This window comes from Cryptomeria japonica, chromosome 6, assembly GCF_030272615.1.
Source record: "Cryptomeria japonica chromosome 6, Sugi_1.0, whole genome shotgun sequence".
Classification (NCBI taxonomy): domain Eukaryota; kingdom Viridiplantae; phylum Streptophyta; class Pinopsida; order Cupressales; family Cupressaceae; genus Cryptomeria; species Cryptomeria japonica.
This window is the reverse complement of record NC_081410.1, coordinates 568,248,653-568,270,496: the sequence shown is the minus strand read 5'-3', so window position 1 is coordinate 568,270,496 and position 21,844 is coordinate 568,248,653. Positions and strand designations below refer to the sequence as shown.

Sequence of the window (21,844 nt, the reverse complement as noted above, 5' to 3'; positions counted from 1 at the left end):
ATCAATACTCAAAGGTTTAAGGCTTGATTGTTCTTGGAAGATAATCTTTTGGGCTTGCATAAACTTGTGACTTATTTTCAATTTTGTTATGAACGTGTATAGTTCTTTGTTTTGGTACAGTGGTGGCATTTATTATATTTGTAGAGAGTTTATAACATTCACTTGCTTTCTCACTTTTTAATATTATATACTGAAATAATTGATCAGGGTTCATGTATAAAGCTACTGTGAGTGTTGTGGAAAGACAAGTTGTGCTTCAAAAGAGTTTTGGTACAAAACCTGTGCAATATTGTGCAAGAATCAATCATTCCAATGGGTATAACTGAGAATTGTTAATTTTATCAGGCATGATGAAAAACACTATTGCTTTGCTTCAAATAAAAAGATACAGTAGCTTAGGTGACTATTGCATTTTTTAAGCTGGCAGTTCCAAATGTTGGTAGTACATGGTTCCTGCAAGTGGGACCTTCAAACAGAAAGAAAGTAAAAGCAGAAAGAACAAATTGTATTAGTGGGACTCGAGTATTTTGTCAATGTTCATATGGCGTTGATAATAATTGTGAGACAAGAAAGTTTTATGAAGTACTATATGGACTGAAAGCTGAGCTAATCCGAAAGCAGATTTTGGGGTGTATGTGCTCAAGTTGGTGTGTTGACATCCTTCACTCTTTGGTATGAACATCACGTAGAGAATTCTTTTGAGATGATTGCTAATGCAATTCTTCCAAAACATACAATCTTTTTCTGAGTGTTGCCAGGAGATTAATGCTGGTACAGGAGACGGGTGCCAGTACTGGGCACACCATTTTCAAAAGAGAAAGAGATTGGTATTTGTAGATACCATTAGAAGAATTCAGAACAGATTGTATAAAAAAAATGCTACACTTTAAAAAATGTGAAATATATATGTTAATAATGAAATAGATAAGAATTCAAAAAAGTGAATTAAGAAATAAGATCTTGAAACTTGTAATGTAAAATTACTAAAATTTAAAATCTTAAAAAAACCCTCAAATTGAACTACAAAAATGATAATAAAAATTTCAGCTAATCGATACAATTTAAAGCTTAAAATTAAAATAAAAAATTAATAATTATTAACAATTTTAAATTTAAAGCTTAAATAAAAAACAAAAAAAAATGTAGACCTAAAGTTTTAAAGCTTTAAGTTTTAATTAAAATTTACTAATGGAAAAATAAAAACAACAGAAAAAAAAGCCCTCCCTACCTTTTCTGCTCCTGCAATCAGCCGCTTCTGGAATTGATCCTTGTGCAACTGGTTGGAATTGCTGTTATCAGCTGAGATCTCCTGTTATCTGCTCACTGTTATTTGCTGATTTCGCTACTTGGCTGCTGCAGTCATTTGATGCTCAGGTTTTAATCTTTATTGAAAGGAAACATGGGGAGACATGGATGGGATGTCTTTTGTCAAGGGAGGCGTCTCTGTACCCATCCCTGGTACCAGAGACACATCTACCTGCAACACTACATTTTTCTATGCAAAGTGGCATATTCCACCAGTTGATAATTTTGTTTGACTGCAATATTTATCTTGACAATCAGAAGTAGCTTAAGGAAACTCTCCTTCTTAAGAGTAAATACATAAATCCTGTATAAGAGATAAATGAAGTTACTTGTTTGTGTTTCGGCATGCTGGTATAGCAATTTATTTATGGAGTTGGGTTCATTTTGGGTATGTTCGTTAACATATAAAAGTCATCGGTATATGGATATTTGCACCCTCAAAACAGGAATTAAGTTCAGAATATCAGATAGCATGCATATAATAAGCAAATCCACACTTTTGAAACAAATATTTGAAGAGAAGTCATAATTTTTTTCTCGGCCCCCTGCTTGATAAAGTTACAAACTATGAAAGGAGTGTTGCTGTTTTGTTGTGAAAATGTGGCATGCGGATCTTGCCACATCCATACTCATCTTAAATTCACCATCTTCTTTTTCCTTTGCCCTTTGTCTATTGCAATGTGTGCCATGTGGAGATCAAAGAGTAGCTTTTGTTTGAAACGGTTATTGAAGCTGTTATATCGCCATTTGTCAAAGAATCAACATTTATTTTCTCTTCTTTCTTCTACAGAATGGTGATGAGATATCAAGTCTTGGATACAGCACAGAGGGGAATATGAATAATCTTGTGCAAGTTTCAGCATTCTCACTGCCATCATTTCACTATTGATTGAAGTTGGGGGCTGTAATAGCCATAGATGGCATTGTTGATTTTTTTGCAGAGGCTGAAATATTTGAAGAAAGTGATATAAAGTGAAGCAGCAGGTAGCATGGCCAACCTACTGTGGATAGTCCATTTGATGGTACCATTGGAGAATCCCAATCCAAAAACAGGAGGCAAAAAAAGAACAAGAAATAAATAAAAATTAAAAAAATTGGCATTTTTTTTTTATCGAGGTTCCTTTTTTGTTTGTTCAGATCTTGTAAAAGAGAGCTGGATTTGCTGGGGCATGCTCTGCAGTAAACTTTGGACGTCCCCATAGGCAACCACCTTGCCAAATCTAGGTCCGTTTTGCAGAACCTTATATGGTCCCATAGGGAATGCATACCAGATTCAAAATGGACCTGCACCTCGACCTGGGGGTTTTCAGGAGCAAACCGGTAACATAGGATAAAATTTATGCTCATTTAATTTCACCCATTGAGAAAGAAGATGAAAAACACAATGCAACACTATGGGATAAGACTTTTTGTTGAGGATGAAGGTTATATAGAGAATTGGAAGATTTGCCAAGAATATTCAGATGGCATTGATGATGAATGGTGATACATCAATTCAAACTTTCAGGAACTGAAATTTCCAGTTCAATTCTATATGCTCTGAAGATCGTTGACATATCATTTTACTCTCAAAATACACATTATGGGGAGGGAAGTTTTAGTCATCTATTTGGGAATCATTTTTCACCTCTCCCCCCAAAAAAATTATGAGATGCTTATGAAGAAGTATATTCTAACTTATTGTATGTAGGCCAATTCATGGCTAGCATTAAATGCCAAGTCAGCCATCTACAGAGTTATGTTAAAGTGGTGCCATGATCACTTATAAATGTGCTGTGATGGTTAGATACTATTTGTATAATATGGATATTAATTAATAGCTTGCATGCACTGTGTGGGCTCCATGCAAGCTATAATTGCCTCTTCTGGTGTGAAATTCGTTATTCATTGGAAATTTTTATTTTTTTCAGATTACATTGCTAGGATTACTTTGTGACTTCAAACTTCTAGTAGGAAAAATGACACAGTCAGTATTTCTTGTAGTTGTCCTGGCACCTATTATTTAGATGCGATACTCAGCAGTGGAAATGAATAATTTGGTCTTAGATATCTTGGTTACATTGCTAGGATTACTTTGTGACTTCAAACTTCTAGTAGGAAAAATGACACAGCCAGTATTTCTTGTAGTTGTCCTGGCACCTATTATTTAGATGTGATACTCAGCAGTGGAAATGAATAATTTGGTCTTAGATATCTTGGTTTTTCTCTTTCTAAGACTATTGTAAAGGCGTCTTGTATGCAACAGTATTTATGCTTGCATAGGTTTATCATTATGTATCATTTTCCAGAGCAGGCATTGGAAATTTTAGGAATTCCATATTTATCCTTCAAGCTCAAATTAATCTTGTAATACCTAGCAAGATTGATTTGTAAGGAATAGATTGATGGTGATTGTAGGGTTTGTGTGGACAATAAATAACTATTCTAAAAAGGTAAACAAAGAAATCAAGTTTATGAAATGTATGTCTGGAAAGCATTAGTAGGGTTATACATTTTGCAAGGGTACGACTGATACATTTGGCTAGGGTATGAGTGATTTAAAAAACAAAGTACTTTTATATCTGTTGGGTTTTCTGATTATGTAGTGCATTCTTTTTTGCTGAAGGTTATTCCTTTAGAAAGTAAATCTAGTTGGGACATGCATTACAAATAAAAATTACGCTAACGAGTGCGCCTGGAGTTACTGCAGACTATTGCAACTGGTTGCATGTTTCTTGCTGGAAAGGTAGAGGAAACACCCCGTCCTTTGAAGGATGTGATAATTATCTCATATGAAATTCGTAATAAGAAGGATCCTGAAGCTGTTCAAAAGATCAGGCAGAAGGTGGGTGGACATGGCCCACAGGGTTACTAGCTCTCAGCTGTTCCCATGTTCTGATTTTCATGTCAAGTGGTGTTTAGGATGCATTGTTTAGAACGAATTTGCTTTCTCTAATTTTTGAAATATGACTTTTTTTAATTGGTGTCTTTTTCAACAAATAGTTAGTTTAGGCTGTTCAATTTAATGTTTTTACCTTACGTGCAGGAAGTTTATGAACAACAGAAAGAACTAACTTTGTTTGGGGAAAGAGTTGTGTTGGCAACTCTGGGATTTGATCTCAATGTTCACCATCCATATAAACCGCTTGTTGCAGCAATTAAAAAGTTCAAGGTTGCTCAGAATGCACTTGCTCAAGTGGCATGGAATTTTGTAAATGATGGGTATGTTTTCTTGACTGTATTTGGGATTCTTTTTTTATGAGAGGTCCTTGAAAGGATTCTCTTTAGTCACTTCTTTTGAGCTCATTGGAATGAAGCAGTGGAAGGGGTGTGCAGGCTGCGCACATCGCTCTGCCTGCAATTTAAACCTCACCACATTGCTGCTGGGGCCATCTTCCTTGCGGCTAAGTTCCTCAAGGTCAAGCTGCCCTCTGACGGGGAGGTGGTCTGGTGGCAGGAGTTTGATGTGACTCCACTACAGTTGGAAGGTTTGCAGTAACAATCTTATGTGGGCCCTTCAGGATTGCTTTTTAGTTTTATGCTGTTTGTCTTTTCAGTTTTCCTTTAACAGTCTCTACAATTACAGAACTATTAAAGTTTGATTACATTAGTGAGATTGTATTTTTCCAATATGATATTATGCCACATGTTTGCCTTCAAAATTTGAAATTTGATGTGCTATTTCTGTGCTCATGCTTTTCTGATCTATGTATCTAAAGCTTGTTACTACATAGTGATTCGCATAGTGTGTTTCATTCTGGAAATTAAGACTGTTCATATGGAAATTTACTTTATATTGTTACTGTGTTTTTAATGTGATTGCAGAAATCAGCAACCAAATGCTCGAGTTATACGAGCAAAACAAGCTTGTTCCTCCTGCCCGTGGAAGCGAGATAGGTGGAAGCTCTGGTATAAACAACCAGAATTTAGGGCATTCACAGTCATGCACTGAAGCAGCTCCTTCCAAAAATGGCTATTCTCAGGTTCCTAAATGTGGTTCTCCAGGTCCATCTCTAACTGCACCTGCAATAGGTGCAAGCCATGTACCGACTGCAGATGTTAGAAACAGTGTAAATACTGCAAAATATGCGGGTAGTTCTCATGTGAAACAAAATGATACATTTGGATCCACAGATTATGAAGAAACTTATGGCATAGGTGGAAGCACCACAAGGACCAATGATACAAAGGACCGTTTTAAAGAAGGTTGGTTGATTGATGATTCACGTCAGGATTCAGATCCAGTTGCCAATGATGGAGGCCAAGGTAAATGTGATGATAACAATAACAAACATAATCAGAAAAGAACGAAACATTTTGATGAGAAGGAAACTAGCAGTCTAATGGAAAATGCAATAAAGGAGCTAGCAGGTTCAAGGATCACTATGGAAGAAGAGGAGAATGATAGAACAGGGAATGACAGTGGACAGAAGTTTGAGGATAGTAAAGGCAAGAAAACTTGGATTGGCTTAGGTGAAGTTAATAAAGACAAAGTCAAGGCAGCCTTGGAGAAAAGGCGGAAGTCACGTGGAGAGGGAATGGATCCACGCCCCATAAAAGGAAAGTTTGAACCAGTAGATGTGGAAGATCTCATTGAGAGAGAACTGGAAAGTGGTATTGAAGCTGCTGCTAAAGTGGAAAAAGCAAAGGAGAGAAAAGAGAGGGCGAAATTATTGTACAAAGCAGAGCAGGAAACTTCAGAACCTACAAAGGAACAGAGGGAGCACAATGAAAATGGACGAAAGAGAAAGAAATCAAACACAGAGAGCTTTCGTGAGAAGAAATCAATGTCTTGTGAGGAGGATATTGCTGAAGGAGATCAGGAGAGGGACATCCCAGGAATTCCCTATGATTGCACAGAAGAAGGGGAGCTTCCAGACATTTATGAGCAGATGCATTCGCCAAGATTGGCAAACAAACTCTCTCCAGGGTCATATGAACTTGAGAAAGGAGGGAGTCCTGTCAGGAGGCGTGATAATGGAACTCGTGATCAACAGGGACAGAGGGATGTTTCTCATGAGAACAAACATCGACATGGAAATCATCACCATCATCATTCTTCACATCAACAGCAACAACAGTACCGGGGAGATAGTGAGCGGGATCGTCATGTTTATAAGGATAGAGATAAACAAGAGCGAGACCATAAAAAGATCAGATATGATCATGGAAACTGATTGAGATGCCATTTGACATGGAAAATAAAAGATGGTAAAAGATCACCCTTTATTTTCCAATTTCCCAATTAGGTTCTGGTATACTTTACTACAGAGCTTTAAGGTCTTCATGGAAATTCTGAAATAGTATGTGAGGAAGGCTCAGTTGATTGCTATAGTTCTGTGGTAACTTGGGTATGTACCATACTTGAAAATTGTATTTATTTATTCTAGTGATTCTTCCTTGCTTCATGATAAACTCATTGAGTCTACCCTTAGATATATGGCTGCTCTCTTTCAATTTGCAAATTTGTGACACATTCACAAAGCTGTACAGACATTCCTTACAAATTCTTTCAGGGACTGTTTATTTGTCTATTCAACTTTTTTAAGGTAAGGATCTAGAGCGAATTGAAAGACGTGCTTTTCCTGTAGATTTTCAGTTACTTTATATGTATACTCATCTATCCATGACATAGGTCATAACATGGATAAGAAAAATATCCAACCATGAGAAACATTCAACATATTCCAGTTGTCGGCTCATTTTGAACAGGCAAGTTTTGCTAATGAATAAAATGATCTGGTATTTGTCAAATGGGATGAGCTCAAATGGTAAAAATCTTATGGGCTTTGATATTTGACATGCATCATGTTAAATATGTACAAATGTTGGAAATTGAATTGGGTAAAAATATCACATCCGATTTTTGCTGTGCACTCCAATGGACCATGCCCGGTGCAACTTGTTAGTGAATTCGATGGGATAGACAATAAGATTCATGGCATCTAAACTGAAGGTCATTTCGCAAGGGGATATGTTAAACCTTGAACAAATAATAATCCGGGATTAATTGTGGTGGGTTTATATAAACCATAGAAGATGTACATGGGCCATGCCTGAATCATTATGGTTATGCAATTTTATAACTTATAACGTTCTCATTTTTTCACCAACTAGGAAGACTAAAAATACCTGTTTATTTAAAAATGTAGTATAGGGATTCTATATATGGGGCACCAATCTAGCAACAGAAGTACTAACTATCATCCACAACATAAGCACAATCAAAGAAGAGAAATTTTAAGCATTACTACCCACTACCCATTTTTCACAGCCACCTTCAAGCACAGAGTAATGAGATACCCTATTTTACCAACCACCAAGAAAGAAAAAGTAACATGCTTCCATAGTCAAAGGCTTTCCAATAAACCCTAACAGGCAAAATCATTAGTAACTGAACTAATGCGGGGTGATCACAAAACCGGGGGTAACCAAACATTACTATACACCATTTTGTTTGATTTTAAACAAGAGACTTTTCAAATATAAAAGTTTTTAATACAGTAAAACACCGCTTTATGAGAAAAATGTCATTGTTGTATTAATTACTCATCAAGGTCGTTTGAGATAACGTAATCATAATGGCTTCTCCCCCTTTCCCGTTCTCTCTCACAATCAACTTCAAAATTCATTTTCTATAGCATTAGAAGAATAAAATTTTAAGATCCACGAGGCTAAGGATAACTTATGGGACAGCTTGCGCAATCAAACCGACCTCTGCAATTCAATTCTTTTTCTATGTAAGTTGAGGATGAGCACCCCCAACTTCACAATATACTCTTTGGTGAATAAATTATACCATACCATGAGCTAGCAGTTAAGATACTACCAAACTTATCCCTAACACTCTAAAATAAAATGCTTTTCAGTTTCCACTTTCTTAGATGTGCATTTATGATTTGGCTGCATTTAGACACACTATTGAGAATTGCATATTCAAAATGGTTGCATGTATTGAGCTTTCCTATGAAGGAAAAGGATGGCAATGTATATTCATCTTTCTGTTGCGTATTTGGTCATATTTACAAATTAATTGAAATTCAAAATCATATTATATTCTGAATTACATATAAATAATAAATACGTTCAAATCTACATCTGGAATGCTAGATAGACAATATGGAAAGAACAGATAAAAAGTCTAAAGCTAGTGATAAATATTTTGTTTTTTTCTCTCCTAACAAATTTCCTAATTTTGAAATAACTAAAAACATAAATGGGTTAAATCTTATTTTGCCCATTTCATAGTTACCTTGGAAAGGAGTATAAAAGGAGATATTAGCAATCACCAATTGCACTTGTAGTTTATAAAAGGTATGAAACAATACCTGCTAGAAGTATCTTTGTAATAAAGAAATCGAGCAAAGATCTTTATGCAAGCTATAATGGAAATTTAACTATACCCATTTACAACGTCATGGAAGAGTTGGCAATGTTATGTTCCAAAATTTTACAACTTAGTTTAAGTTATTTTCCAAAATCTTGAATATTAGTTTAAATTATGATTTGTGTAAGGGTCAAGTTTCCAACTTGGAAGGATATTGTTTGAATCTGATTTTGTTAGGATTGGCCACTGGTCACTTTTAAGAAAGTATTAGGTAAGGGAGATGCTCTATGGTGGTGTGGGATTCTATATTTGGTATAGTAGTTGGGTATAGTTGTCTATTAGTGGAGTACAAAAAGTGCGAGTCAATATTTATCCCTTAAAGATTTTAATAAATTTGAAAAAGCAATCAATCATGTGATGCCACATCAACACACTGATAAACATGATTTAGTGCACATCTATGAGTCTTAATTCTTTTTTGGACCATTTTGGACACCTTGACAAAAAAGGCATGTGATGTGGTGTTATATTTGACCATGTGGACTTAAAACCCATAAGTAGGGGACTTGACAAGTAAGCATTTGCACAAAATTAAAAAAATAAAAAATATTTAAGACAAATTTTGGGAGGCGCGAACATAGCCCCCACCACCATATGACCCTTTCCCTTAGTAGGGCACTTTATATTGGTGGGTTCATCATATTTGTGAATATTTTTTTAAATGTATTTTTTATTTTTATCATAGGACTAATAATACTTGCTAAAATTACAATGCTTATTTCAAGCTTTTCTTTTATGCGGAATTGTATCTTTAAAGTATTTATTTTCGAAGGTTTTAAACATAAAAAAGTGGTTTCTAATTTGTATATTAAATCAAGTTTATTATATACTTTGTGTTTATATATTACTTTTGAATGTGATTTGCTTCAAAATTATTTATGTAATTAAATTTTCAAAGATCTTTTTTTTTTAAAGTGATATTATTGATTGTAAATATTAGGTTCTCTACCCTCCCTTATATTTGAGATGTATGCTAGCTAAATTATAGTACATGAGACAATGACAAATGGAGGAGATTAAGTTGGCACTTCAAATAAGACTTGAAAAAATAAATAGAAATGAAAGTTCACCATACACTACTTCTACTATTGACCAAGTGGACTTAAAACTCATAAGTAGAGTACACTATTCTACTATTGACCATGTGGACTTAAAACCCATAAGTAGAGGACTTGACGATTAAGCAACTGTACAAAATTCAAAAATAATAAAATATTTAAGAAAGATTTTGGGAGGCATGAACATAACCTTCACCACCATATGACCCTCTCCCTTAGAAGGGCACTATATGTTGGTGGGTATATCATATTTGTGAATATTTTTTTAAATTTATTTTTATTTTTATCATAGGACTAAAAATACTTGCTAAAACTACAATGCTTATTTCAAGGGTTTCTTTTATGTGGAATACTATCTTTAAAGTATTGATTTTAGAAGGTTTTAAACAAGAAAAAAAAGGTCTCTAATTTGTATATTAAGTTTATTGATACTTGGCACAATTGTAGACGAAGGTTACCGATGATGACAGGAGAATGGGTGGCAGTCTGGTTTCTCTGTGCGGGTTAGGGCTTCCCTAGCCTCATGAGTTCTGCTGCATAGGGTGTGGATAGAGTGGATCAAGGGCGTTTGTGCTGTTTGAGGTTGTGCTAGGGTTGGGATCTTGTCTCTTTTGGTTTCTTTTTGCTGGTTTGGGCTCATGCTGTGAGGTGTCGGGTTTTGGGTGAAGAGGATTCTTATTGTTTCCTAGGGGGAGGCCTCTTTGTGCTATGTTTCTCATTTTGGTGAGAGGGTGTGCAGTTTTGTTGTGGGGGGAGAGGATCTTTGTGGCCTTTTTGAAGGAATGGAGAAGCTTCAGTCTTCTAATAGTTTGGTGGTTGTGGGTGTTGTGCCACCTCATAGTTCTTCAGATGTGCATGCAAGATCATCAGATTCATTTTATGTGGGGGAGGGTTCCAAGCTCAAGAAGGTGAATGGATGTTTGCTTAGAAGCTAGGATCTGGGCCCTTCCTCTGTGCTCTTTTGAGAGAATGTGGACCACTTGAATTTAATTGATATTAAACCATGTAATGAAATCTTTACTTGGAATAATAGGAGTGGTGTGGAGGCAATTTCTGAGAGGTTGGATAGGTTTCTTGTTTCTTGTTATTGGGTTGGTGGTAGTCTACGCACTACTTTTGAAATTCTTGATTGGAGGGGCTCTGATAATTGGCCTATCAAACTTTTAACTTCCTCTGTGGTGATTCATAAAATTCCTCCCTTTAAGTTCTAGCTTATGTGGCTGCGGGACCCCTCCCTTCATGACCAAATGGCCTAGTGGTGGAGAGATGGGAGCCTTGCTTATGGTATCACTATATATTAGTTTGTTAAGAAATTACAATTTGTCAAGTGGTAGCTTAAAAAGTGGAACATGTTATTCTTTGGTAACCTTCATGTCATGAAGAAGAATGTTCAAGCTCGCCTTGATGTTACCACTCATCAAATTCAAGATCTTGGCTTCTCAGAGGACTTGGGTAGAGCTGAGTCACAAGTTGTTCGGGAATTGGAAGAGTGGTAACTTAGGGAGGAGATATTTTGGAAGCAGAAGGCCCATAATGATTGGCTTTGTGAAGGAGATCGAAATACAATTTTTTTCCACAAGTTGGTGCATGCCCGTCATAACAAGAGTTATATTTTCTTTTTGGTTAATGCTGCAAGAGATCAATTGACCTCTTTGCCAACTATGTCATGTGAGGCCTCTCAGTACTATATTTCACTCTTTACTGAGGATTCACCTCCTGCTATGGATCAGGAAAATCTTATCCTAGGTTGTACTCCCTTTCTTGTTACTAATGAGATGAATGAGTCTCTTATGCGTCCAATTTCTTTGTCTAAGTTGGAGGAGGTTGTTTTTGGGATGCGTAAGGGTAAGGCCCTGGGTCCAGATGGGTTTCCTATTGAATTCTTTCAAGAATTTTGGGTTAGTGTCAATTTGGATTTGTTGGAGGTGGTCCAAGAATCTTATTACAACAAACAAATGCTCAAGGCCATGAATTCTACTTTCCTTGTTCTTATTCCTAAAAAGGATGGTGCTAATTGGTTGGACTTCTTCAGGCCTATTGCTTTGTGTAATGTTGTCTATAAAGTTGTTACTAAATTGATTGTTGAGAGGCTTAAGCTCCGACTCCCCGGTTTAATCTCTGATGAGCAAGGACGTTTTGTGGTAAGAAGACAAATTCTTGGAGTGGTTGTGGCTTCTGAAGCTATTCACTCTATGGTAGTTTCCAAGGAGAAGTCTATGTTCATCAAAATTGACATGGCCAAAGCTTATGGCAGAGTTAAGTGGAACTTCTTGCAGAAAATTCTCATAGCCTTTGGTTTTAGTTCGGAGTGGGTCAGCTTGACTATGAGCTGTGTTACTTCCTCATCCTTCTTTGTTATTCTCGATGGGGAGCCTTCAACGTTATTTGGATCTTCAAGAGGTCTTTGCCAAGGGGATCCTCTTTTCCCTTATTTGTTTATTATTATGGCTGAGGGCCTGGGCAGATTTATCAAGTCTCGAGTTTCACAGGGCATGATTTAGGGCTGGACTTGGGGTCATGGGCTGCCTAAGCTCTCTCATTTCCAATTTGTGGATGACACTGCTTTTATGGGAGTTGCTCCTATTCATGAAGCGAAATCCTTTAGACGGGCACTAGATATCTATTTAGCTGCTTCAGGTCAAAAAGTCAATGATCACAAGTTTTCAATCTATTTTTTTAATACCCAGGAATCGTTTTAGAGAAGGATTGTTGATATCTTGAGGTTTCAACTTGAGGTTTCAAATTGGATCTCTTCCCTTTCTTTATCTGGGTGTTCCCATTGTTGTTGGCCGACAACCAAGTCCTCTTTGGTAGAATTTGCTTGATAAGCTGCGTAGGAAAGTTAATCATTGGACTCATCGGTGACTTTCCACTACTGCTAGGGTTATCCTTCTTCAATCTCTTCCTATTTATAGAAGTTTTGTCCAGGCAACTCCTGTTTATTTTCTTAAAGAATTTGATGCTCTCTCACGTTAGTTTCTTTGGAGCGGTAATTTGTAGACTTCTAAGTGGAGCCTTGTTCGATGGGAAGTTGTTTGCCGCCCAAAGATGGAAGGAGGTCTGGGTCTTAGATCTGCTATTTGGAATGGGCAAGCTCTTGCAGCTAAATATATTGGCGATGGCATACAAGTCAGAATCAGCTTTGGGCTAACTTCTCAGGCATAAGTATTTACCTGGTGTTGACCAGGTGGATGTTGGCCGCTATCCCTTGGAGGGTAGAGGCTTTATGATTTGGCACACTCTGACAATTGGGGCTCAATTAGTTAAGAAGGGTCTTTTTTGGATATGTAACGGGCAAAAACATGAAGTTGTGTCGCACTTGGGGCTAACTGGGGGTAGTCCAACTGGACTACCACCCAGCCATGTAGCAGCTCGTGTTACTGACATGGTGTCTAAATGGCACCAAGAGTTTGGCCAAACTTAGTTCAGTCACACTATTGGCTATATTATCCCTTTCTTGTGAGTGTTTGAGCTTAGAATTTTTAAAAAAATTCAAAATAGTTCGACCGAACTCACCTATGTGGCATGTGATGTGGCAGCCAAATCACCTATTCTGTCGGTATTTATGAAACTTTTCACTTCTGCTCAATTTTTCTTCAGGAAGAATATTTTTTACAAAAATAAAAAAATACTCTTTTGTAGAGCTCGAAGTCATGAATCTAGACATATAATTTTTGTATTTTGATTAATTTTAATATTTTTTATTAATTAAACATTGCGAGTAGGTTTTTAAAATTCAAAAAGAAGTTTAGAAATTAAAAAATATATATTAAATCTTTTCTAAAAGGGTATAATTTTTTTTTTGATAATCATAAATTATGTCCTAAATGTGGGGTAAAGATATTAAAATTAAATGAAAACTACCAAATTTAGCTATGTTGGACTTTAAAATATTATTACGAGAAAAATATACATCAATTTTTTTTTTATAACATTGCATATATATGTCCTCTATTTGGAAAATAAAAATAAAAAAAAAGAGTAGTTCATTTTCATTTTGTTTGGTGGCATCGACTAGAACCCTTGATTTTCAACATTTTTTAGCAATAAAAAATCTGTCTTTGAATATATAAAACAAATGTCATTTTTAAAAAAATTGTAAAATAACATACATAAATTTCATTAATATTTCTATATTTAATCAGTTTACATCATTTTGAAATTCAATTTAGAAATGTCACTTTTATGCGATCGAAGTTAAATAGTTTTAGTTGTATTGGCCACTTCCTTTATAAAAGTGTGACACAACATTCTGCTTTTACCCTAACCGACGCTTTGAAGCTCTTTTTTGGTCAGACTCTTGGGATGGTAATCCTTCTCTACTTTCTATGTATCTGCATTTGCAACCCCTATGTGACATGTTTATAGCAGCTCGTTGGAATAAGGTTATGCATTATAATTGTGTTCAAAATATAGGCCTAACTGAGGGGTAAAGATGGAGGGACCCTTGTGAATGACCGTCGGGTGGTTAAGAGGAGCATCAGAATGAGTTGGCTCAGATTCTTGCTTCTTGAGAGTGTAACTCTTCGGATGGGAAGGATGTCTTAGCTTGGGGCAGAGATTCATCAGGCAAACACTCTATCTCTTCAGGCTACTTGGAACTTCTTAAGCAAATGTTTGTAGATTTTGAGGTTCCTTGGTGGAAGTAGGTTTGGAGTAAATTTTCTTAGCCAAAATGCAAATTTATGTGGTTGGTTACTCATAATCAGTGTCTTACGTGGGACAATTTATGTAAGTGGGGCTTCCAGGGTCCCTTGATGTGTGTTTTGTGCCGCTCTGAGGTGGAATCAGTCTCTCATCTTTTCTTTCAATGCTCCTTTGCTAGGGAGATCTAACACTTATGGTGGATAGCTTGGGGGCAATCCTGTTGGCATGTTTCTTATTTGGTTGAGTTTTGGACCCATTGGGGAAAAGCCCCTGTGACAACCTCTTTCCTTCAGGTGGCCTGGGCTGTGGGTCTGTCTTTTATCATTTGACATATTTGGTTGGAGAGGAATCGTAGGATTTTTCAAGATAGTCGGATGGTCTTTCAACATTTGTGGTGGAAAATTGTTCATTCTCTTCGAGAGACAGTCTTAGCGAAGTGTGACCTTTCTGGAGGTGTGGGTCCTGGGGATGTTACTATCTGTACTCGCCTCACCTTTCCTCTTCAAGGAGGTGCTCTGCCAATTTCTAGTCAGGTCATGAGGAATAGATGCAGACACCCTCTGCAGAGAATCAGTAGGGAGGGTCATTGGACCCCTCCTCCATAGGGACTTTTCAAAATTAACACTGATGGCTCATCTTGGGGGAATCCAAGTCATGCTAGTATTGGTGGGGTTGGTCATGATAGTTTTGGAGACATTCAGTTTATTTTTTCTGTTTATAAAGGCCTTCAAACGAACATTCTTATGGAGGCTTTGGCCATCTTGTACGTTGTTGAGCATAGCTGTGTTCTCGGTTGGAGTAGGATCATTTGGGAGTTTGATTCTCAGGTCGTAGTGACTTTGCTTACTAGACAACAATTTGAAGGTGTTGGCTGGTACTTACAGATGGTTATTAGACAGATTCTTCGACTGTGTGGATCTTTCGATTTTGTTGTTTTTAGGCACATTCCTAGAGAGTGGAATGGGGTTGCTAATTGCTTGGCCAAATGGGCTTTTGATCCTATGTATGCTTGGAGTATTGTGGATAAGGGGCAATTGCCTCCTAATATGGTTTCTATGTTGGATCATTTAGTGGACAGTGACCGGGCTCTTTAAGCTCCTTGAGGTGTGGCCTGTATCTTTCTTGTTCTTGAATAATTTTTTATCCCTTTTAATTTAAAAAAAAAAGAGTTTATTATATACTTTTTGTGTTTATATATTATTTTTGAATGTGACTTGCTTTAAAATTATTTATGTAATTACATTTTCAAAAAGTTATATAACTGTAACTTTTTTTTAAAGTGATTATTGGCTGTAAATATTAGGCTCTCTCCCCTCCCCTATATCTGAGATGTATGTTAGCTGAATTCTAATACTTGAGATAATGACAAATGGAGGAGATTAAGTTGGCATTTAGAATGAGGCTTGAAAATATAAATAGAATTGAAGATTCACGATACACTATTTCTACTATCTACCCTATTTATTTGTGCTATAAATATTTATGGAATTTAAAGAACAAGTGTCTCTCACCATGTGTTGCCTACAAATTCTACAAATATTATCAAGATTGTTTTCTTGTTGGCTTTCATGATGTTATGGGGTTGAATTATTGTCTTCTTCGGAGTCCTTATGAAAGAGGGGTTTTTTAAAGGTTCTATGTTTTGGTGTTAATGATAAAGCTTTGTGGTGCCATAAAGGATTTGATGGTAAATTGAAATGATTGTTTATGTAATGACACATTTGTTTCTTATCTAAATATTTTAGTCCTTGCTATAATATTATTTTATTCAAGAGTATTTTATATCAATTGTAGATAACACATTTAGGAGAAATTGAAAAAAAATAGAAGTTCACTTGTCTTAAATAATATTAGATGTTCTAGTTCCCTTTATCATGTGAGATAATATATAACTTGAATAGAAACCATAAGATTATGATACAAAATGTATTATGTAAATTAAAAAATGACCCAAATTTTAAATTTATATATTTTTTAATTATGTTTTAAACTAATCTAAAAGCTTATTATTTAATATACATTACATCATAATAATTTATAATATTATAATTAATTTTTTATAAAATTAATAAATTATCATTGTTGAAAAATTTAATTTTATTATATTTAAAATTAAAATTAATATAACTTTATCAAATTTTGTTGAATTTTTTTAACCAATAAAGAGAATAATCCTCACCCAAAACCTATTACAGAGAAATATCAATTACAACTCATAATAGATTAAGAATGATAAATCCTTCAAATTAGATATGAAGGAAAAAATAATAAATAAAAGGTTACAATTGTAGTTTAAAATAGTTTAAGAAAATAAATGAATTCCCTATCATAATGCTTTCACTCTTTATATTCCTCTGTGCTGGTTTGGTTTGTACTACCGCCTGTGGTTGGTCTGCAAAATAAAATGAGAAAAACCATTATATTTCATTCTTAAAAAGTACAGCTATAAATTTTAATTTACATAAGAGTTTATTTAATTTTTTAATAAATTAAATCTTCATATGCATCTATCAATTTGGACTAATCATAATCTAATAACAAGCATAAATTAATCAATCACAACCACATTCAACATTAAAACATTAAAATTGACTGTTTAAAAAGTATATTATTTTACAATATTTTCACATTTTACAGATAAAAAGAGAAAAAAAATTCAGTCTAAGAGATATTTTATAATTATTTATAATAAAGAATGAATAAACAAATTGTGTGTAGAATTGAACTTACAGGCCAACAAACACTTTGAAGGAATCATATATTCCCCATTGTACTCCAGTAAGTGATCCAACCATAAGAATTCTCAAAGGAAGACCTCGAGTGCAAAGACCTACTAGCCCCATTTTTTGCACAGCCTAAAGAGGATGGTAAAAAGACACATCCCAAATTTAGAACCAAATCCAAATGATAGCAAATCATAAGGCCAAGCCCAAACATAACATAAACATATTTAAGCAGCTAAAAGAATTAAACACTTAAAAGAGATTAATAATCAAATTTACCAATAAAAAAAAAATCAAATTTAAAGAAAGGTTATAAATTCTCCTACCTGTGCCACAGTAGCACCCTGAGAATTGTTAAGAAATGAAACAAGGTTATCTGCAGGATGGGAAATGACAGCACACAATATTCCAGCAATATATCCTGCTGTAAAACTTACACCCACTTGAAGTGGGGCACTACATTGCTCCTTTGGTTTAGGGACAACATGCTTGTACAACAGCTCTACTGTATTTTCAAATGATGCAAACTTCATCATTGTGTCTGTAATGGCAATCCAAATATAGAGAAAAACAATTAGATTCTTCTTATAAAGCTTGTGATCTAAGTTGTACTAATACACCAGTTTGTGTAGTATTTATGCAAGCAATTAAAGATAATCTACAATACAAAGAGTCATGAACTGTGTAAAACTAAATCAGTTTGATTAATGCTATGGATAAGAGAATGCCCTCTAATATTGCAGGCTTCCACAGTGAAAGTGAATTAGGCATAACTTATACCAGTATCTTGAACATGCCATTTCATTAGAATCTTAGAGATCTAAATTGTAGAATTCATGCAGTTTGTAAAAGTAAATGATGTTTTCCCTTTACCAAAATGTGAGACAATGAACTTCATAGTAAATGTTTTTACAGGGATATTATATAAGTTTATTAAACAATGTCATGTCATTTGTTGGAATGTATAACGATTTCTTCTATTTAAACAGTTTTTTGTTTTTAATTTTTTAATTTTTGTTTTTTTCCTATTTCTAATAATGCAAGTTTTTCAAGATAAGTTTCTAAAAGTCTTTGGATGTATCTAAAACCTTTATATAATGAAACAATTGTAATTCTTCATCATCAGTTAGTCCGATCCAGGTCTGATATCTTCTTATCCTATGGATTTACTTAACCTAATTAACCTAAAGAGGAGATTTGGACAAGGAAATAAAACCAGTAAAATATCATCTAAATCCAGGTCTGACATCTTCTTATCCTATGGATTTACTTAATTGTTGTGACTAATTTAAGAATTGTGAGTGCAAAGGAGGACTAACTCGCTTATGTTTAACCCAGATGCATTATCATGACTTATTCATATGTTTGACTCAGAGGGTCTGGCAAGCAACAATCAATATTGGACTACAAAGAAGTTCGCCCCAACTACACTGTAGAACACCTCTTGAAGCAAAAGAACAGAGCTTACAAGAGAATGTTGACTATAAGTAACATGTATCACACTAAGTTATAAAGGGCACTTAAGGAAACAAAAAACTTACAAGGTATTTGACGAGCCCATAGTGGTCCAATGCCCTTGTACAAACTGCCATTCATAGAAGAAAGTGATGAGATTAGACTGATGGTGGAATTTTATTAAAACTTCCAGCATATGCAGCATATTTGTTTCTGTTGGTAACATGCTATAAACTTCAAAGAATTTGAAGGAAAATGAAAAGAACGAGGAGGCATTAACTTGAATGAAATCCACAAGGGATATTGCTACATGGGAAGGCAAAAAGCTTGCAATTAAGAAGAGTTCAGAGTGCCTCAATGCAAGACTGTTCCCAAATGACTCACAAACACCACCTCTTGAAGAGGGGTCTTCAAGTTCGAATCAAAACTTCATAAGACAGATGTATGCATACAAATTCATCTCTGAAAATTCTCAAAATCTTTAATTAAGAGATAAAGTTGACAAGACAAGCTAAACAAGAACAACTTTAATTGGTGATTTGTAGGGTGGTTTAACTTACCCAAGCAGTCCCTCTGATCTGACTAATTTGGGTAGGCCATCAGATAAGCCTCTGGCAAAGCCTGGTTTTGTCTGCACCCTCACTTTTACTGCCTCAAAAGGGCAGAGAGCAACATCAGCAATGACCTCTGCAGAAGCTGAGCCTGCCAGGTAGATCAATGTCTTGTACTTTGCAGCATACTCTGCACCCGCAATATCTGAATAATATTTCTTAAAGAACTCATAGAATCCATATTTGAAGCCCCCTTGTGCACTGTACCCCAAAAAAGTTGGAGCCCATCCCCTGGAAAACCCCTTCAATCCTTGCTCTCTCATCATTACCCGAAAACTACTAGAGATATTTTTGTATTTTACAGGATCAATCTGGGGAAAACAATGTACACACATATGTTATAACAATTAAATTAATTTATCAAATCAAACCCACAGTCATTCAAGGACAAATAACACTATAATAGGATAGTGGTAGTATGTTAGTTCTCTTTTCTTCCCAAAATTTGGGGTCTACCTTCTACAACTCTCTTCAGGGATATCTGGATCAATGAAATATCTGTAGAAGTCATATAGAAGGCAGACCTGAAACATTGGAAATAAATTTTTTTTTTCACGGAATTTGTATATCTAGATTCTAGAAATATGATTAACATGCAGAAATCTCAAAGGAATAAAAGTCTAACTTTACCTGCATGCTACATTTGATAACATCTAGAGGGGTAACGGCGGTATGAGTAGGCCCACAACTGAGAATTCCTCCAATGGCAGATGCACCATAATATGCTGGACTGAACATGGCAATCTTATTGGGCTCACTAGGTGATGCTACCATAAAAGGATTCTCAACTTTACCAGATGAATAATACAGATGACTTGGAACAATAGTTTCACACTGATGCTTCTTCATCATGGCCATCTGTAGAAGATCAGTTCTGAAAGATTCAATCTTTTTGTAGAAGATCAGTTCTGAAAGATTGAATCTTTTTTGTTTTCACAAATCCCTCTCAACCCAAAGATATACCAAGGATGGCTTGGAAACCAATTACATAACAAGAAGTGCAGGGGAATTTGTACATATATAGGCTCAGCTCTCATTCAATTTTGGAGCTCTGTTGCAGTATTTCATTTGATCAGGTAATGCTCTGACTGGCATCTTCCGGGTAGATCACTCCAATGGCTGATGTTAGTATGCTTTTTGACTTAGATACTAGTCAAAAAGGACCAGGCCAAGCTTTCTGGAATGCACACCAAACTCCCTGAAATGAATCTGCACGTTACACGTCTGAGAATTTGAGTCCCTTCAGTAAATGACAGGAAAATTTAATTGCCAAATTTTTTGGAAGACGTGATCCATGAGCTCATACTCATTGCCGTATCTTTTTAGTTTCGTCATGGATGAACCTAAAGGTTGCACGTTTAGTCAAAAACTAGATTTAGCAATGTTAACCAGTCAAACGTTTATTTAAAATATTTAACTGAATTTGAGTCTAGTAAAGTCTGAAAGAAGGTTCTGAAAAAACGTGTGGAAAAGACTGACTTGCGAAGCACTCAAATGAAAAAATGGGTTGAGAAGTAAAACAAAAATAAGCACATATTTTATTTGACTTTCTATCGAGTCTTTGTTTAGACTGTAGAAATCGGCTGGTCTTTATAAAATGTGACCAATGTGTAAAAATTCTATTGCAGTTACTGATTATTAATCTTCTATCTCATAAAGTTTATTTAACTGCGAAATACTGAAAAATAACACTGTTGCAACTTCACAAATAAAAACACGTGGAAAGAAATATGCAACACAGTGACACAATATTTTGGACAATTGTCCCTAGAAAAACCCCGAAGGGAAAACCAGTACTGCAGATGAGGAATATATATTAACTACAACAAATCAAGAGATACAAATACTGCTTGCCTCTTACTGGCAGAGCTTCGACAACCTCCCAATTTCTCTTGCTGAGATTCCACCCTGCTACTATCCCAACGCTATCACTGCGCCCTTGCTAACACTGCAAGTTTCTCCACAAACTTCATATACTTCAAATGACCCTTGACCCTTTTTATACTACTCTCGTTGGAAAACCAACAGCCAAGATTAATTCTCAATCAACGGCTGAGATTAATAACAACTAAACAACCCTAACAAAATTGGTTGCTAGAAGTTTCTAAAAGAGATCAAATAATTAACAAATAATTGTCCCTATCTAACAAAATTTGTTTAGCAAACAATTATTTACTAATTATTAGATATGGAGAACCAGTTGTCCTAGCTAACCAAACTATTATTACATATGGATAACCAGTTGTCCTAGCTAACCAAACTAACACTCCCTCTTAGCGAGGAAGTTGTTATGCATGAAACCCAACTTCTCTCTGAAGAAGATGAATTTCGCCTTCCCCAATGCCTTTGTCAAAATGTCTGCTACCTGCTGATCTGTAGGTATAAACTGTAGCTGAACAATCCCCTGTTGTACACAATCTCTGATGAAGTGATACCTGATGTCTATATGTTTCAACCTATCATGAAACACCGGATTCTCAGTCAACTTGATGCAACTCTAATTGTCGCAGTGTATCATTGTAGTCTCCACCTTCTGACCAAACAAGGCTACTAGCAACTTCTGAAGCCATATAGCTTCACATGTCGCCATGCTAGCTGCTATGTATTTTGACTCTGCAAAACTCAGAGCCACAGACTTCTGCTTCCTGCTGAACCAAGAGACAACTCCTGATCCCAGAC

General features: G+C 35.5%; 2 protein-coding genes across 3 annotated transcripts in view; one reads left to right on the top strand and one right to left on the bottom strand.

The window, feature by feature from the left end:
- The window catches only part of LOC131049324 (cyclin-T1-4), a 47,525-nt gene extending 40,487 nt beyond the window's left edge, over window positions 1-7,038 (top strand). For both annotated transcript variants that reach the window (XM_057983372.2, XM_057983371.2), the window contains exons 4-7: window positions 3,995-4,129; window positions 4,331-4,506; window positions 4,621-4,772; window positions 5,110-7,038. In XM_057983372.2, coding sequence (XP_057839355.1) covers window positions 3,995-4,129; window positions 4,331-4,506; window positions 4,621-4,772; window positions 5,110-6,461 — 1,815 coding nt within the window. In that variant the 3' untranslated portion in view covers window positions 6,462-7,038. The remainder of the gene's footprint in view (window positions 1-3,994; window positions 4,130-4,330; window positions 4,507-4,620; window positions 4,773-5,109) is intronic.
- Window positions 7,039-16,574: 9,536 nt separating this feature from the next.
- LOC131049374 (mitochondrial phosphate carrier protein 2, mitochondrial) lies at window positions 16,575-20,438 on the bottom strand. Its single transcript, XM_057983420.2, has 6 exons — window positions 19,796-20,438; window positions 19,115-19,476; window positions 18,641-18,684; window positions 17,426-17,640; window positions 17,107-17,231; window positions 16,575-16,768 (listed from the first exon to the last, which is right to left on the bottom strand). The coding sequence occupies exons 1-6, from the start codon at window positions 20,021-20,023 to the stop codon at window positions 16,714-16,716; spliced, it is 1,029 nt and encodes a 342-aa protein (XP_057839403.2). The 5' UTR covers window positions 20,024-20,438; the 3' UTR covers window positions 16,575-16,713.
- Window positions 20,439-21,844: the final 1,406 nt, after the last annotated feature.

What these genes read in the sequence shown, in the direction of transcription:
- LOC131049374 (XM_057983420.2), bottom strand. Translation starts at nt 20,023, where the DNA reads ATGGCCATGATGAAGAAGCATCAGTGTGAAACTATTGTTCCAAGTCAT. An exon ending in ATGGGCTCGTCAAATACCTT is followed by an intron (nt 17,641 to 18,640) that starts GTAAGTTTTTTG and finishes TTGCCATTACAG; the next exon opens with ACACAATGATGAAGTTTGCA. An exon ending in AGGGTGCTACTGTGGCACAG is followed by an intron (nt 17,232 to 17,425) that starts GTAGGAGAATTT and finishes CATCCTCTTTAG; the next exon opens with GCTGTGCAAAAAATGGGGCT.